This window comes from Rhamphochromis longiceps, linkage group LG12 (assembly GCF_057381845.1).
Source record: "Rhamphochromis longiceps isolate RC_006_pf linkage group LG12, R_longiceps_female_GT1.1, whole genome shotgun sequence".
NCBI lineage: Eukaryota > Metazoa > Chordata > Actinopteri > Cichliformes > Cichlidae > Rhamphochromis > Rhamphochromis longiceps.
Window position 1 is genome coordinate 27,099,131 of NC_140568.1, and position 18,888 is coordinate 27,118,018.

At 39.3% G+C, this 18,888-nt stretch overlaps 1 protein-coding gene across 3 annotated transcripts; it reads right to left on the reverse strand.

The window, feature by feature from the left end:
* Positions 1 to 1,359: 1,359 nt before the first annotated feature.
* On the reverse strand, positions 1,360 to 17,955 carry LOC146657436 (sodium- and chloride-dependent GABA transporter ine). Of its 3 annotated transcripts, XM_085425499.1 has the most exons (13): positions 17,356 to 17,955; positions 14,622 to 14,756; positions 11,626 to 11,839; positions 11,174 to 11,306; positions 10,929 to 11,063; positions 7,962 to 8,065; positions 7,361 to 7,485; positions 5,414 to 5,526; positions 4,795 to 4,935; positions 4,604 to 4,703; positions 3,760 to 3,860; positions 3,515 to 3,682; positions 1,360 to 3,055 (listed from the first exon to the last, which is right to left on the reverse strand). In XM_085425499.1, exons 1-13 carry the CDS (start codon positions 17,549 to 17,551, stop codon positions 2,930 to 2,932), a joined length of 1,791 nt encoding a protein of 596 aa, XP_085281625.1. In that variant the 5' UTR covers positions 17,552 to 17,955; the 3' UTR covers positions 1,360 to 2,929. The 3 variants fall into 3 exon arrangements, with proteins under 3 accessions (XP_085281625.1, XP_085281627.1, XP_085281626.1); XM_085425501.1 differs by lacking the exons at positions 14,622 to 14,756; positions 17,356 to 17,955 and adding an exon at positions 13,261 to 14,588 and having other exon boundaries at positions 1,362 to 3,055; XM_085425500.1 differs by lacking the exons at positions 14,622 to 14,756; positions 17,356 to 17,955 and adding an exon at positions 12,255 to 14,588 and having other exon boundaries at positions 1,362 to 3,055.
* Positions 17,956 to 18,888: the final 933 nt, after the last annotated feature.

The window sequence follows — 18,888 nt, forward strand, 5'->3', positions numbered from 1 at the left end:
TTTATGACATTACTGTTAAAATCAGACTTGGGTTTGTGTGTACATAGTTGTATTGCTACATCGCCTATTTTATTCACAAGATTGCTCAATATATCCTTAGATATGTGTGGGTGACATCCTCCTCACAAGTATATATGTAACCTCTGAGACAGTAGACCATATGCATAGATACTCCTGTGGCTTCCTTTGATTAAGAAACTAAGTAGTTGTAGCTGTATCATCATGACACATGTATGTCAGTTGAGTGGATAATGAGGGAAAAGTCCCCTTCTTTGATGTACTACTTTGTGTTATTCTCAGCACCACTCCTGTGACCAGTAGCAGCAGGCATATAATCAACTTTGATCTCCACTTCTTTTACTTAATCATTTTCTGTCTCACCCTCTCTCGCACACATACAGACCCACACAGAGACATGCACCCTCATTAAAATTAAACCAGATGTGATCCTCTTACTTTCTATTAGTAGTCTGCAAGTTCAAATTCAAAGTTAGATGTTGAAGTAACAGAAAACTTGTTTACGAGGAAGTGAAATTGCTAACATTTCAAGTTTCTTCTCAGGCTGTTATATTTTGAGCCAGTGGTTTTCCTGGAGCACCACACAAGCTAGCGCTACTCAAGAAAGGCAAGATAAGATCTGAAACACCTCAAGCAGGTGTATCAGTTGCTGGTTCACCTCATTTCCTGGCACATATAAATGTCTTAACACCTCCAAACATGAGTTAGACAGTGTCCCATCTTTGCCTCCATTGCCCATTCAGGCTTGCAAACACTTCCCCTTTGCTATGGATAGCCATTAATTTACTTCCCCTTGGGTCACACAGTCTATAGCTATTGATCAAACAGCCTCCCAGCGCTAATTTAGTGCCTGTGACACATTCTGTCATGAGGGAAGCAGGAAGGCAGTATTGATTAACATACAGTTCTGCTAGGACCACTGCTGCAGCACTCCATGGCAAGGGCATAATTAACTTCCCAAAGCTCTTAGAGCACTGCATTCAGCTCTGCTCTCCTTTGCCTCGAGTGTTTCTGCAGCTCAGTGCATTGACCACAGAGACAGTTATCAGGACCTCAGCTCACAGTGGAGTCATTAAATCTAAACATGTGTACTGGTGATACTCGTAGACAGTACAAAGAAGCCATTTACTCAGTTCCATACTAACATATGCACATAGTCCCATTAGTGCATAAAGATGTCTCACCAAATGATTGCTAAAAGCTAATAATTTTGTCACTGAGGTGATTATAACTATACAGATATATACACACACACACACACACATATATATATACACATATATACACATATATATATGTGTGTATATATATGTATATATGTGTATATATATATATCATTATGAGCACAAGTACAAATAACAAGTGCTGTATGCAGAGATTTCTCAAATCTCATCTCGCATTTTTTTTTTTGCTGCTATGCTGCCCCCTAGTGACATTTGAGGTATTAATTCAGATAAACATTTGCACACTTCATGTTTTTACACAGACAGCACCCCAAAATCACAACATAGTACACATATGATTTTTTTAAGGAGGGCTTTAAAAAATAAAAAATAAAAATAAGAATGAAACCTGATATATTCAGCACATCACAACACATGGCTGCCCATCAAATATAAGCAAGACTTAAAACATTTCTGAACAAAATTATCAATTATTATTATCAATATTTTTAAGTTATTACATTAAAAGAGTTTTGCAATTTTTATGCAGATCATATTAAAATTCCAATTAATAAAAACTGTAAACACTGACCTCTTGTGTTGACAGAATTTATATTTAATTTATAAAAACTTTGTAAAATGTATAAAACTACTGATAAAAGTCTTATCACCTTCTTTGTATTAGTTTAATTTCAGTTCATACGGTCCGTCATCATTACAGATTTGGTCTAAAAAGGCACTCTTTGAATAACTACCAAGGAATTCTGACATTCAGGCCTGTACTGTAGTGCACAAGCTTTTAGCCAATCTCATATGATGGCATCAGTGCAATATTGATGTGTGATTTACTTACCAAAAATATGTAATTTAATTTTTTCTACTTACAAAACAAGACAAAAAATTAACACCGTGATGTCACAGTCATTATCAGTGTTGCTGTTATTTATTTCATTTTTTTAAATTGTTCTCCCAAGTTCTGTCAATCAGGACGAAAAAGTGAACATTATAACTGACAAACCAAAATATTTTTAGCACAGAACGTCTCCAGAACACAGGACTGAACATAAGGTCATGACTGAGACCTCACAGAGTTAAATCAAGGCTTAAAGTTCCAGCACTGGCTGAACCATGTTAATTACATTTAGACTGTGCTCTAGAGACCCTGGATCAGACATTAAAAACTGTACTTTCCACTACAGTGCAATCTTAGAGATAAAGCTTAAAGATAAATTTCTAGTAAACGGAAATTTTTGGCTTCTCCTTCAAGAAAAAAATAGAAATAAAAGTCATAAATTATCAGCTGTTTTGGGGTCAAAACACAACCAACTTGAGTTACCAAATAAGTCCTTCCCCACTGAAGTTATTATAGACTTGTTACCTAGATTCTGTTTATAGCACTAGCTCAAAGGCCCCACTTATAACGTCTAAACTCTTGTGGGTTGCCAGCTTCAGTTTGGTTAAAAATATAATCAAACCTTCCTCTCATGGTTAGACCAGCTTATCCTTTATAGCAGAGGTAGGCAATACATTTTCTCAAGGGGCTACAGGAGTGGGACTGTGGATGGCCACACAAAATAATTGCAAAAAATGGCACGTTTCTGCAAAATGTCCACTTCAAACAGAGTGATATTTCTACTTTGGTTGTAGTTTAATACTTCATCTTCTTTTGTCTTGATCAGTAAGATTAATCTAGTCTGTTTTGGTCTTCTCAAGTGCATTAAAGTCAGGGTCAGTGGCCTTGTATGTGGTCAATGTGTCAGAGGTGGCACCGAACTGAGTAATTTTTCAGACGCCAGGTTGTCAAGGTTTTGTTTTTCCGGCAGGTGAGCCATAACATTCAGGTCTATTGTCGGAGTCATAGCTGTTTTCAGTCTCTGGGGATTAAAGAAGGTAAGGTTTAAGCAATCATCAGTTTGAAAGTAATGTTCAAGCAAAGATTTAAATAAATAATCAGCAAAAGGACTATCCGTAATATCTGACTGTCACTGGAGCCACTAACCCATCACCGAACACTGCCCTTTTTATCAGCATGATTCAAAAGTCAATGGCCGTGTTTGTTCACAAACATTTTACCGCACTACTGTGAAAATGTGACACTAGTTCCCAGAAGATTAGGCAGACTGACTTTAGTCATGTTCTGATCCACCAGCAGGTCAACATTTGAACAAACATTTTAAAAAACAAATCTTTGATAATACATAAGTTTCTGTCACATCCAGGAACAAAGCAATGCCACTGGATTAGGTTTAAAGTTTGCTAATTAACATGCTAGAATAAAAAAAGTAAACATATCAAATAAATAAGCCAAAGTCTGTACAATCATATTTGCTTACCTGAAGAAGGGATCCTTTATTGTTATAGATCTCTTGTATTGCACCAAATGGGATCCATACTATAGAGACCAAAGAGACGCCCCAGCCAACCCATTCAGCCCACACTGGGTACTCGTACTTCCCATAGTGAGGAGGAGTGTACTGAATAATGCTGGAAACCAGTATGCACTATATAGAGAAATGAAGAACAGTCTTATTAACTACTTTACTGGTGGTTTTAGGTGCATTATTTAAACAGGACTCACCAGCACCAACATGGGGCAGAGCAGCAGCCAGCAGACTCGGAAGTAGATATTTGGACTTTTTCCTAGCATCCTCCTGATCATTAAGGAGATACGTGGGATACCTGAGAAAAAGAAAGAGTTTAATTATTTAACCCCTTCTTGCAAAGCGTTTTGGCAGGTGTCCACAAAAATATTAAAAATAACCCACAAAGCAAGCACAATCGAGCCAGATATGGCATGCCATCGCATAGACAGTGCCATCTATGCCAAGCCCAGCCCATATCTGGATGACATACATCTTATCATGCCAGAAGTCAACCAGCAGTGCCGGCTTGTTGCCAGATCTGGGCCAGACCTGCTTGCTATGTGGGTATGGCCTCCTCCATGTCTCCTGATGTACTGGCCTGTATCCTGGTAGCACCTCCATGCTCTGGACACTATGCTGACAGACAGAGCAAACCTTCTTGCCAAAGCTCGCATTGATGTCCCAGCCTGGATGAGCTGCACTACCTGAGCCAATTGTGTGGGTTGTAGACTCCGCCTCATGCTACCACTAGAGTGAAATCACCGCCAGCATTCAAAAGTGACCAAAACATCAGCCAGAAAGCATAGGTACTGAGAAGTGGTCAGTGGTCACCACCTGCAGAACCACTCCTTTATTGGGAATGTCTTATGCTAATTGCCTATAATTTCTATTCCATTTGTACAACAGCATGTGAAATTGATTGTCAGTCAGTGCTGCTTCCTAAGTGGACAGTTTGATTTCACAAAAGTGTGATTGACTTGGAGTTACATTGTGTTGTTTAAGTGTTCCCCTTATTTTTTTTAAACATAAACGAAAAAGTGAACTTCATGTGAATTTTACCAAAGATCCAACAGATGGCAACAACCTCAAAGAAAGCCAAGAACACAAGAGAAACCACAGCAGTGTAGTGGTCCATCAGCTGAAACACGTAGATACCTCCCTGTAAGTAAAAGACAGACCTACATGACAAAACAGTGACTCTTACCACATCCCCAAATGTGTTTCCCTGAGAAGTGTCTTACATACTGTACCTTGGTAATGTGAGGAATCCCCAGTACAAAGCAAACAAAGCACACAGCCAGGACCAGCAGCTCTTCTCTCTTCAGGAACGGCAGAACTTTGACTCCAAATTCATCCTTTATGTATGTCACAGCTACCTCAACTGTGCCAAACTGCAGAACAAAAGATTTAATACAAACTTAATGGTTATCTGCAGACCTTGGAGTTTTAAATCATAATCACAGTCATTCAGATGTCGTACATATTTCTCCTTGTTTAGCCTGTCTGTCTTACTGTCTGTGTTGTGAGTGGCAGATATGGCAATACTCAGCCCTCAGTTCTCTAGCACTCAGCCTACCAGCTCAACTCAGACAGACGAGCATTCTCCAGGCTTCTCAGCCTGCATGCTCTATCTCTCTTGATCCATCTTAGCTTCATCTTAACACTTGTATATTTACATTCAAGCCTTTTATATTAAAGCAAAAGTAGTATGGTAATAAAATATCCAAACAGTAAAGGCAAACCACAGTGAGGGTAAGAGACCTCTTTTGATACAAGTGTGCAAATGTTTCCTTTATATTCAAAAGTGCAAAAGCTAAAGTTTGATGTAAAAAATTAAGTGTACAGCGCTGCAGATGTTTAGATGTTTACCTGACTGTCCACGCCCAGACACAACAGCATGATAAAGAAAAGTGGGGCCCATAGCTGAAAGACTGGCATGGTTGAAAGAACTTCAGGGTACACAACAAACACCAAACCAGCACCTGAAATATAACACAACAGAGGACTTGTTGCTATTTTACAATGCAGACATATACAAATGCAGGATATCCGTTGCTATTCCAGCTTAAGTTGGCTGTGCTGTACTGAGCTGTACTTTAAATGTGTGTTATTTGGAGCATATTTTGAGTTCTGTTAAAATATAAACTGGGATCCATTCAGTGACATGCACATATTTCTTTGCTTGGCAAGAGTTATGAGATAAATATTTAGCTTAGCTCAGTTTATAGTGAAGTAAAGGGCTCAGACATGTTTAAGATAACCCTAACTAAAGTGTAACAAAGCACAACAAGGTCCTTCATTCATGACATGAGCTCCTGAACTCCCTGGAATCATATAGCTAGACAATAAGATTTCGCCTGCACGTAGAAATTAGCGGCAGCTTAAAGAAGCACACTGCAAGACTGTAGTTGGAGACTCGGGAGGACGAGAGAACAAAACTAGTGTACAGTGAAAAAATATTTGCCCCCTCTCTGATTCTTAATATGTCACTTATTTGCAACACTTGAATGTTTCAGATCATCCAATACGTTTAAACATTTGACAAAGATAACCCAACCCAAGGAGTGAGCCCAACTCCTGAAAAACATCCCCACACCGCAATCCACTAACCTTTACACTTGGCACAATGCATTCAGTCAAGTACCGTTGTCCTGGCAACCATCGAACCCAAACTCATCCATCAGAAACGCAAAAGCGTGATTTGTGACTCAAGCGAACATGTCTCCACTACTCTAGAGTCGAGTGGTGCTGTGCTTTACACCACGTGGGCTAAAGCTCAGGAGGTAGCACAAGTCACCTACTGACCAGAAGGTTGGTGGTTCGATCTCCATCTGCTCCAGTTTCCATGCCAAAGATACTAACCCCATGTTGCTCTATGAATGTGTATGTGTGTTAGATAAAAAGCCCTTACATAGAAAAACCCATTTCATTGCCCCGTAGTTCTGTAGCGATGGAAAGTTAGCGACCCATTCTTTCAGTCGTGTTTGTAAAAGCAGTCTGAATGCCTAGGTGCTCGGAAGTTATTGGAATTCAATGATTTGGATGGGTGAGTGAATACTTTTGGTAATATAGTGTATCTAACCAGCACAAACTGCAATCAAGCATTCTTGTCTAAGGGGCACTTATTAAAAATTACAATTTGTGAAGAAAGTTCAACCAATTAAGAGCAAAGTGATTTTTCAAAGTGAATCAGACCTAACATCTGATGACAGCTGACAGGAACAATTTGACATTGAGATCAGAGGATTTTATCTGAACACACGCAATCTGTCTTTAATAACTCACTGCTTGACTGCTGATGCTTAAATGTTGCTTAAACACTTAACAACACTTAACTAAATTCAACTACACTCTCTCACACAGGCATGTATACACAAGTTAGGTACTCAAAAAGGGCACTTGAAAGATTTAGTACTGTTCATTAAGCTGAGAAAGTCTTGCAGTTTCGACTATAGTATGAAAACTGAATTTGCCACAGTGCAGTTAGATTACTCTACTTACAGCAACAGACACACAATTGTTTGTACAGGCAGTTGATGAATAGTACTCCTTATAGTGAATACAGTGAATTTTCCTTATATAATTAGTCGGGAGCCACTTTAGGAAACTGCATCCAGATGTGCACATCCTGAAATATGCCTTTATTTTCCATGGAAAGAAGAGACATGTTCCAAGGACAAGGAAAACAAACATCAGCTCTTAAAACAAGCCTGGGATCTGTCTCCAGTCTTGAACTATGATGATCTATCTCTCTTCTTTTTAAAGTCCTCAAGATAAAACAAAGCTACAAGTCTGATGTTGTTTTCAGCGACTCACCATCTGTAGCTATGTTGTCCACTGGGAGGTTATGTATATGAGACATGTAACCGACAGCTGAGAAGATCACGAAGCCAGCCAGGATACTAGTGAAAGAGTTGGCCACTGATACAATCAATGCATCCCTGGTAAAGAAAAAGGACAATGTCTGTGAAATGTAGTTTATTGCTCTCGTGTTATTGTCAAGCTCGCACTTTATCAGAAATGTCTGAGACCTTCAGTGGTGCACATGCAGCATTAGCACCCCAGGATCTTTAACAGCAAAGCAAATTTTGAAAGAAAATACAATTTGTTCCATAAATAATTTAACTTTGTTCCCCACCTGCTGTGAGCAAAACAGCTATATAACCACATGCCCTCAAATCACAGGCAACCAAGACCACTGCTGTTCATCAAGGAAACTGTCAAGTTTACAGTAACATGCTGTGTCTGTATTAACTACAAGAAAGAGGGTGATACAGCATCTTTTAATTTATTGTGTATTGAAGTCAAGTGAACCCACACTGTTCTTTTTCAGCATTTTGTGTCCATCTTATTAAAAAATGACTGCTTTTTCCACTCTGTTTGAGCTTTTTTTAGACAGAGTGTTATGAATGCTTACCTGAGAATGTTGTTGTTGAACTTGTTGTAACTTGCCATTGAAATCATCGAGCCAAATGCTATTCCAAGTGAGTTAAACACCTGGGCAGCTGCATTAAGCCAAACCTGTGATATAGACAGAGGAGAGCCGAAGATTGATACGAGTATGGTTTCATTTGATTTGGATTTGAAGGCCATGGAAATGTATTTTCTTTATAAGCATCTTCCTGCAGAGGTGAACAGTCTTGAGTGAAATCAGATGAGAAATCTATACGTTGTGATTTTCAGCGAACAAAGTCATGTCAAACATCTTTGTACACTGCCTGCAGTTTAGGAGCTATTGTTGCTAATAACTAATTACAAACAATGAAACTAACCATAATACCCATTAACATGTGACCTGTTGTGGTGGTCTGTGGTGGCCTGCACTGGGGCGCTGGCAGCAGGACCCCTGATTGTTGTCTGTATGATGGACGTAGTGAAGGAGGACATGCAGAGGATTGGTGTGACAGAGGAAGATACTACAGATAAGGTGAGATAGAGGCAGATGATCCTTAAAGGACCCAGTCAAAAGAAAGAGAAGAAGAGGTATTTGTCATGGTCTTCCTATCCTCACTGATTTTCTGCCAAGATTTGTTTCTTTTTCTCTCTCTCCCAATTCTACTTTTTCTGCATAATCCATCATACAACATGTAATCAAATGGAAAAGTCTGTTTTTAAAACTTGTTTTATTAGTTTAAATTTTTTAACTTTATGCATCAAGCAAAAATGTTATTATATGCAACATTCTCTGACTGGAAGAAATTTGTTTAACATTTAAACCTATTTAAACCTATTTTCTGCACATTCCAGCACACAAAATAAAATATTTTTTGTGTTAACACTTTTGTCACTTTTTATGGAATCAAACTTAAAGTAAGGTCAGTACTTCCACGCTTTAAACGCTGCACGCTCATACTCTCTCCTGCACTCGATATATTATCCATTGTTGATCTGCACACAGCTGTTGTCAGGAAGGTAGCACTCGCTTACATCACTGTCATGAGACATTCTCGCAAAAAACTCACGGTTTTAGTAACGCAGTAACGCAGCGTTCCTACAGGAAAGTAACGGTAATCTAATTGCAATAGTAATCCCTTATTTTACTCGTTACTTGAAAAAAGTAATCGGATTACAGTAACATGTCGCCCATCTCTGGTGGTGAGCCAGTCTGTCTGAGAGTGTTTGCTTTTAAAAATACATATTTTCTCTTCTTACAGTCATGTGAAAAACAAGGATTTCAGGAATAACTACACCTATGATTCAATAGCTTGAAGCATCTTTAGCAGCGATAACTGAAGTAATTGTTTTCTTTTATCAATTTCTCACATCATTGTTGCAGAATTTTTAACAATTATCATGTTAAGGAAAGACTATAGAGTTGTAGTTCTTTGGGTATTTTTTTGCAGCAGTTTCTACTAGAGATGGACCGATCCGTCTGATACTGACCTAAATTACTGGATCGGATATCGGAGAGAAATAAAAAATGTAATCGATCCATTAAATATCAAAAAAGCACTTCACAAAACTTGTGACATGGCATATCTCGGCTCATAACCGTAGCACGTCGGAGCAGTGCGCCTCACGTGATAGAGCGGCTGTGGCGTGCGAGACCTGCCTCTCTCTCTCCCTCCCTCTCCTGCTGCTACTTCAATCATGAAACTGATTAATGATCAGCTGATCGGCTTTTCTGTCGTGAATCCGTCTCTCTTGTTTGTTTATCGCCCACTTCGCACCAGAAAGAGGAAACCAGAGGCTGAACAACAGCAGCACGTTTAAGCTTGATAATCTGTTGTTAGAATTTATTTAATATTACTTTCTACACCAGGATCGTTTTTCTACTTAGCTGACGGCTGGTAACTGTGCAGCAAAGTTTAGCCAGGGGGGCCGATAGGGCATTAACAGGGAAAAGGGTGCACAAAGACATACTTTTCTTTCTTATTCTCATTTAAAATGTCTAGCTTTTAATAAATAATTATCTGAATTATTCTCCTTTAAAATGTCTAGCTTTTAATAAATAATTATCCGAATCTTACACCCAAAGTTTTAATCTGATGTAAAATGTATAGAAGTCCATTACTGTATATAGTAACTATTAAGTCTAATATACCCTAGTAAGCTATAGTACTTTTTCCTTTGGGAAGGTACCATCTGTGCAGTCTGCAGTTCTGTTGAAGAAAGATGTTGAATCTATTTAATTATTCTTGAAAAATAATTGATTTCTGTGCATTTTTTTTTTCACCCTGCATCAAATTAAAGTTGATTATGTTGATTAAGCATCATGAGGTGGAGGGTGGTTCCCTATTTTTTTTTTTTTTGCTGGGAGTTTGCAACCCTATTAGTTAGGTTGCTTATTCTTTAAAATACCAGAATAGGGAGGATGGAGTAGGTTTAAGTTTATTAGATTGATCAGTTTTGCTGAACTATGAAATATTTTGGGTGCAGTGTATTTTTTGCATACAGGTATAACAGAATAGCTTTAGTGTTTGTTTGTTTTTAAACTTGCGTATGAACTTATAAGAAATGCAGCAAGATATTAAAAAAACTTTTATTGATTAAAAACACACTATATCGGATTCATATCGGTATCGGCCGATATCCAAATTTATGATATTGGTATCGAACATAAAAAAGTGGTATCGTGCCATCTCTAGTTTCTACATGCTTTTCTTTTCAAATCACTGTATGTGGCCAAGGAACAATCTCAACAATCTCAACGTTTAAAGAGTCCATGGCTGAAATAACCTTTTCAGGTCGGGTCTGGCATGCTTTAAGATTGACCCTTGAACAGACACAAGTTAAAAGCCTACTCTTTCAAAAGGGACACTTCAAGCTTCAAAGAAAGAAAAAGGTGACCTGATTTGTTTTTGTACGCAGACCAGTACAAACTAGTACAAATTGGGTTTTGGTACCAATGTTTAACCAACATCCCAGAGATAAGTAGTCTCACCTTCACTTCAAACAGTTTGCTCCACACCGGTGTGACAAAATAGAGGATACCATTCTTGGCTCCAGGAAGCTGCACATTGTTGATGAGCAGGGCAAACAGGATGAAGTATGGAAACACAGCAGTGAAATATACTACCTATAGAAAAAATGGCAAAAAAACCAAATGGTGAATGTCAACTTGAAATCCCCCTAAAAAAAAAACCTTCATCACAATCACCATGACACAGCAAAAGTCATTTTTCTCACCTTTCCTGTGGATTTAACTCCTTTAAATATACATAAGTACACAATAACCCAAGCAAAGACAAGACACCCAAAGAGTTCCCAACGAAGACCACCTAATTCTTCAATACCGCGAGTCTTTTCCAGAAGTCTGTTTCTGTGAAAAGGAAAGAAAAACATGCGACTAAAGTATCTTCAAATACCCAGAAAATTCGAGATAACTGCGATTAGAACATATTAGTAAAGCCTGACCAGCATGCAGTACAATGCACTCACAGAGAGAAGAAAAAACTACAAAACATTTTGAGTTAAACAACAAAAACTGCTTTAAATTTGGTCAAAGACACTTTGCTAATGACTAATGACGGTTTTCAGTAACTTTAAGAAGAAGAACACAACATGATTTGAGCGAGCACTGCTTATACAGCACAAAAGTGCCATACAGAGTGAGCTGCAAGGAAGTGATGTCTTCTCACTCAAAGAACTGTTGGCTAGCAGACTGCAGGTGGGTATCATTGCCAGGAAAGCCACTCGAACAATTTCCAACAGCATTCCAGGTGTTGTTGCAGGACTTCCAGGGCAGAGTCTCCATTCCGAAGGAGTTGAATAAATAGTAAAGTGCCCAGCTCATGAGCACATTATAATAGGTGCAGAAAACGAAGGAGATAACAACTGTGGTCAGACCAACACCTGCAGAGTGACACGTGGGGATAAAGAGAGTAGTGAGAGACAGCTCTACAGGAGTCGTGCCAACTGTGGGAAAGAAGCTGTACGCGTTGCTTTATTCTCATACCCAAAGCATTACTGAGTGCCATATACTTGGGCCTGATAACAATGGCATATATCTTTTGTAGAACAACCAGAGAAGAGCCAGTATCATTAATAACCTCTGCCCAGTTTCCCCAATACACAGCCACAGACGAGACAAATTCCTGGGGCCTTTGAGTAGAAATTACGCCTTTTATATTCACCTGCTGAACAACAAGACTACTGAGTGAGGTGAGATCAAAGCCATTCAGCAGATGTAAATTATTCAGTCTTTTAACACCTGTGGTTCTGAGCTGCGTGTCAGGTTTCAGACTGGGGCAAGTATATGTGTAAATACCAAATGCAAGTTTCAGCCTCCTCCTCAGGGAATTCAGAACAATGACTCGGTTAAAGAGCTCCCATCTGGAAGAGGTATACAGGGTCATTAATTAGCTGAAATATCAGCCCTTTTAAATACAACAAAAAAATCTGTTCATTTGCTGAGTCAGACCGTTTTATGTGTCGAGATCAATGGTTAGAAGACTATGCTGCCATCTTTCAGAATACACTTATTTGTGCGCTTTGGGAAAGTCACTTAAATGACAGCTAAAAGTCTGTAATTTAACACTTGTACAGTTGCTTTTCTTCATTTTCTAGTCTGTTTCCTAAATAGAGACTGTTGGTCATCTAAGCAAAGGTACTGAGGATTAAGAGACACAGTTTTGCACCTTGAGATTTCCAACTTTTGCACTTTTTTTGTCTGCCAGTTGTTTTTTTATGGACTTTTTGTGAATTTCTGCTGTTTATGTAAGATTAAACATTCACTGGAGTATTTTTTAACACTTGTGTCTGTACTTCTACTTAAGTAAAGAAAGCCTGTATTTCTGCCACCTCTGCACAGCTGCTGCTCATTGTCGAAAGGCTGGAATGCCACGCGCCACAGATCCATGTCTGTAAAATATACATGTCTCCATGTAGTAAAATGTGGAGGGGGAGGCAGCTGAATAACAGCTCTGAGCAAAGGAAAACCCTCTAATCTCCAGGATCAGTGCAAACCACTGCTTAGTAAGTGAGCTCTACTTCCTTTTGTTATCACCTGTTTGCCTCTTTCACACTAAATATTATTTCATATTATATTATTTCACACTGCCAAAAAATCTGAAACAGTTCAACTAAAGAAAAGCAAGGCAGAGTAATTAAAGTATTGCTAGGATTAAGGATTAGTGGATAACTCAGACATGGGTATATTTGCTATATTTGTGGGAAGCTGGGAAGCTGCATCATGGATCACAGGTACATGACAGTAAACTGCACTCAAATTGCACAGGTGAGTCATTCAGAAGAATATACAAAAAAAAGACTACCTGCTTTGGGCCCCTGTTTAGCACAGAGCATTAACCAGGAAGAAATGAGCGATAAATCAAGTGAAGGACCCAAACGTTTTGACCGGGTAGATAATCTCTGTCCTTAAGGAGATAAGAAAACTATGGAGAAAAATCCTCAAGTTAGAACAAGAGAGAAAGCATTGTCATTTCACACCCACAAGTAGAGATTGTTGATGGCTGGTCTCTTGTTTGATTTAGAGGGATTTGGACAGACTGTTGGTCCTCTCAGAGTCCATACTTTTCATTTTCTGGAGATGTAAAACTGTGGGAATGTCTCAGCTTCTATATTTTTTTTAACAACAATCGAACTTTAAGGAATATACTGATCCACTTTATTGGCCTTTTTAATGAACTAATGCAGACTCAGAGAGAACATCTTCAGTCGCTCGTGATTGACTTAATTATCACGGATTTTACTGACGTCAACTTGATGGTTTGAAAGGTTCAATCATACCTCACAAAAGTTAAAATACATGCAGTCACAGAAGTTGAAAATTTGGCTAAACAAGTTCTCATCCATCAACATGAAAAAATATGAAAGAAAATAAAGCAGGATTTATTCAAACCAAAGCATTAAGATAAGATAACCTTTATTAGTCCCACACGTGGGAAATTTGTTAAGACACCTGCATGCCTTCACCGTGGCTAAATATGGATAAATAATATTTATCTGAGATCCTTTTTTTACTTTACACTGAATGGTAATGTGGGCTTCATGGCTGGAGGAAAGCAGAAAATCCACACATGAGGTCTGTCATGTTTTACATAAATTATTCCCGTTTTTCATGATTGTCAAGTTTTTAAAAAAAACTTGCTTCTGTCAGGGTGTGGCAAGATTTCAAACCATCTCACTCTCATACATGGGTTGACTGCACTTTGTGCTTGGTTGTCTTTATAAAGTGTGTTGCTGTTTGTGTTTCTTAACCCCTTTGCAGCTTTAACTCATCCTTGGCTGAAGACTTTTCTTTTTTCCATTTCTGTGTGTCGTCTGATTCATATGCTATGTTTTAATGTTGACAGCAATTATCTTTGAAATAAACACAGATATAATCTTGTGTTTTCATTGTGCTACAAATTTTAAATACATCAAGCTTGTCTGACCTCTTCTACAGTTACCTGGGTTGGTAGGGCAGTCCATTTTAGAACTCACTGTTTAGACTCTGTATTGATCAGCTGGAGTTTCTGGTGCTGTTGGCTAATAATTAAATATTTGTCTGCAAATATATGAGTTGGACTCTTGGTTTTGGATTTTGAAATCTATTATAAATGCATACGAAGAAAAAACGTGTTTTAAAGGTGGTCCAACAACAAAAATAAATAAGTCCTGGATAGTAACTTACCTTTCAACAAGGGACAGATTTTGGCGAAAGCATGCACAGGCCCTAAACGAGTATACTGCCCAACAGTAAACTCCATGAAGAGCAGAGGAATGCCACACACGAGCACCATGGTAAGATAAGGAATCAGGAAGGCACCTGAAGAAAACAAAATTTAGCAGGTTTACAGCTCTTCTGAATAAACCAGCTGCAGAAAATTCCAAATAAATACTGCTGCCAATGTCCAGATGACAATTGTAAGCTCACAGTGATTGTTTTATAGTAGTCATATATTTATAATAACTAAGTAAGTAACTGCTGAATATCCTCTTTAACAAAATCTAGACAGCTTCTACGCTGTTTAGAAGTTAGTGTTTGTTCCTTTGCTTGCTTGTTTTGCTGATCATTTATGGTCGGTGGTTCGATCCCAGGCTGCCTCCTTGCTGCATGCCAAATATCCTTGGGCAAGATACTAACCCCATGTTTGCCTACTGGTGGTGGTCAGAGGGCCCGGTGGCGCCAGTGTCCGGCAGCCTCGCCTCTGTCAGTGCGCCCCAGGGCAGCTGTGGCTACAATGTAGCTTGCCATCACCAGTGTGTGAATGTGTGTGTGAATGGGTGAATGACTGAATGTAGTGTAAAGCGCTTTGGGGTCCTTTGTCATGGTCCTGGGTCGGTGACCCAGCGCTTTAAGTTTATTATTATCATTTTCCAGTTCATCATGATTATTATTGTTGTTTGAGTTCTACGTGTTATATTCGGTCTGTATCTCTGTCTATGGTGTCACCCCGTCTGTTTGTGAATCTGTTTAGTTCAGCGTCTTGTCTGGTGTCCTGTTTTATTGTGAAGGTCTGTGTCATATGTGAGTGTGTTCAGTTTACGTTTCCCCTGTCTCGTCAGCTGTGATTTCTCCCAGGTGTGTTCCCCTCCTGTCTCTCATCCCTTGATTACTGCCGTCTGTGTATTTAAGCCCTGTGTTTCTCTGTGTCAGTGTCGCGTCGTTAACGTCTGTTCACCCTCAACTTGCTGTGTGTTCATGATTTCCAGTCCTCCTGCATCTCAGTTTAGAGTTTTGTTTGCTTTTGTGAGTTTTATTTTATGTTGAAGTTTTGTTCCAGCAATAAAGCTGCATTTTCAGTTGAAACCTCGTTTCCTAAGAGTCCTGCACCTTGGGTCCACCACTCCTGCCTGCCTGCCACACAGCCAACCATGACATCCTTAAGGACTAGAAAAGCGCTATACAAATGCAGGCCATTTACCATTTTACCATTTATGCAACAGAGTACAATTTCCACTAGAGGCAGAATTTGCTTGTATAATTTTTTTGTGATGATTATCAAAAAGCATACAGCTGATGCTCAGTTTCTATTTCCTAAATGCTGGTGTCAAATATTTTATTATTATGATAAATGATTATGATATTTTATACCAGAGCAATGTCATTTCAGCCCCAGATTTGAACGTTTCTGTCACTGTGCTTAAGGAACCCACGCACATGCATGTGCCACTTTTCAAATATGTGCATGAGGAAAAATAGCAGGAACTGTAATTGCGGGTGTAAAAGTTTGAACAAAGTGTATCTGAGCATTATTGACGAAATAATGATGAAAAAAAGCATAACTGAAAACATAACTAAAAGTAAATCTGAAATGTACAGAAAATGTATTTCTTTTATGTTTGTGCCCATTTCTACTTATTTATTGAAGTAAGTATGAAATATTAAAGTCACTAAGAGTTAAACCCTTTTTATTGTCTTTGCATTTTCTCATTCAATTTTATATTACCAGTTATTTTGAAACAAATAAAAAAAATCCATAAAAAACAAATCAGTAAATAACTAAATAACCCTTGCTGACCACTTCAATGTTAATCTACTGTTTAACAGACTACACAGTCACTGTTACATAACTGAAGAATCACGATAAATGATGGAGTGCAGGTAACCAATCATATCATATGATGATTGTTAGGTATTTTAGTACCATGGGAGCATTTACTGGATATTGTTTTATAGTGACATTATACAGGAAAACTCTGTCATTCAATAAGGCCCCTTTGTTTTAGTTATTTTTCTCTTTGACCCAAGAATTGATGTGTGAGAATCACAGGCTGGTACAAGGTTGAAATACCACAGAGATCACTCCCTCAGCTACATTAGTTTCTAAATCTCTTAGGAGACGCCTGTTGAAGGCCAGATGGTTTGTTTCAGAATTCACTAATGAAAGAACTCTTTATTTCGTGCCTTGAAAATATGTCGCTGAGATAATCATAATTGTAGCTGAACTGATAAACTATACAAAGGGTGCTTCTTCACCCAAGGGCAGGAAGACGCTCCCTTATCTTGGTCTGTACTGGTTTAAACTGAGAATCTGCTGACTCGTGAATTTTTCCCTCTATATAAACTGTTGTACTTGAGAATAAAGTTGAGTCGATTTGGGAAGACAACCTGAAGCAGTCTGTTTTCTTGTTCTCCCAAGCTGCTCCCGAGCTCGTACTAACACGCTGAATGGCATGCTTGAATGTTACTTGAGAATATATTTGACTGTGTTACAGATTAAGGGACAATCTCTGCTGATAGACGCCCACGCCTCGGAGGAAGCCGATCCACGGATTAGGCCCTGGAAGCAGTTTCCTTCAATGATGATTTTTCAGTCCCGCCATGCAGAAGCCTAATAAACTAAAAAAAAAAAAAAAAAAAAACCAGTAGCTGCTGCTATGTTTACGGTCTGCTTCGTGCTCCGTGTCTTTAGCACTCTTACCTCCACCGCTGTTGTAGCACAGGTACGGGAATCTCCAAACATTACCGAGTCCCACGGCGTAACCCACCGTGGACAGGATGAACTCCAGCCGGCCGCTCCATGTGGGTCTCTGAGCCTCTGCGGTCATCTCAAGATCTGCAGTACCTGATTCCCTGCTATCAGAGGTTTCCCGTGAGTTCTCCACACCAAAATCCATTGTAGCTTAGTGATGAAGGTAAAGAGGGTTTTATTAAATCAAGATGATTCGTGCTTTAATTTGTCACAACAAATAAGTTGACTAGATTTGGTCGAGTGATGTAAAGACAAGAGAAAAATGAACTTCTAGAGGGTCTGAACCAAAGATGTCTGAGGATAAAAGGGGATGATATGCGCTACCAAGACAGCAACGACATCCCAACAAGGACTCCTAACCCAGACAGGTGTCATGTATGTTAAGGCAAAGCCCACTCCTTGTGTAAGCCTGCCTTTTCACCCTTTTGCCGGTGTTGCACAACACCTGGCTACTGTCAAACAAGTGTGGGTGTTTTGGATTGGTCCGTTCCCTTTCTTTCCAAAATAAAGGTCCAGAATCCCACCCTTTTCGTAATTGACAGACACATAAAAAGAACCAGTCTTCTGGCTGGTATCAGCACAAAATAAATATGAATGTGATTCAAAATATTCCACATCAAATGAGGAGAAAGTTTTAAACAGGGAAAAAAGAACAAGCTGCCACCCACGTGGAGTACACTAGCCCAGACAGTGTGTCACAGATTAGTAGGCAGAGGACTCACTCGCAGGACTCTGAAGTTTAGAGAGAAGGTGAGGGTTTATTTGCAATGTGACACCAAGTGAGAATATATACATATATACAGTGGAACAGATAACGCGGGGCTCCAGGGAGTAGGGCGGGGTCCGAAGGGAAGGTCCAAGACGGGGGTACACACTCGCTCTTCTTCAACTTGATCCGTAACTCACTCCAAATGTCCACACCAAAAAGCTCACGCTCACTCACACACATCCACAGAAATCCAGACGGCAGGGAAGACGGGCAGGGAGTCTAGAAGGCCTGTACACAGAGGAAAAAAAACAATGTCAGGAGGAAACTCTAGGAGATCAAAGTGAACAATTTCATGGGCTAGGCTACACTGACGCTAGGTAGTGTGACGATCCAGCGAGGAAGCAGCCTCTCTTGCCATCTTAAGTAGTCTGCCAGGATCAGTGTGAATGAGCCACAGGTGCGTGTTCAGGGCGGGTTCAGAGGCGGGGAATCAAGGTCCAGTTCCGCCCTGGTGGGAGAGGCTAAGACAAAAAATACACACACCACGACCTCTCCAGATCTTGAGAACCATGACACAGTGGTAGATCGTCTTGCATCCCTCTTTTATTTTGAAAGGAACCCGTTAACTCTATTCCTGCTCCCGCTCCGCTTTACTGGCCTAATGCGAGTTTGAATCGTATGAATAGATCACTGGCTTTGTTCGGTGTAATATTTACCATGTAGACCAGTTTCCTTTACTGGCATAGGGAAAAACTCATAAAGAGGGATTACTC

Bases quoted from the DNA above. Each gene is read 5' to 3' on its own strand.
- LOC146657436 (XM_085425499.1), bottom strand. From the start codon at position 17,551: ATGGATTTTGGTGTGGAGAACTCACGGGAAACCTCTGATAGCAGGGAA. The intron at 8,066-10,928 runs GTGAGACTACTT...TCTATATCACAG, and splicing joins GCAAACTGTTTGAAGTGAAG to GTTTGGCTTAATGCAGCTGC. The intron at 4,936-5,413 runs GTAAACATCTAA...TTTGTTCTGCAG, and splicing joins GTCTGGGCGTGGACAGTCAG to TTTGGCACAGTTGAGGTAGC.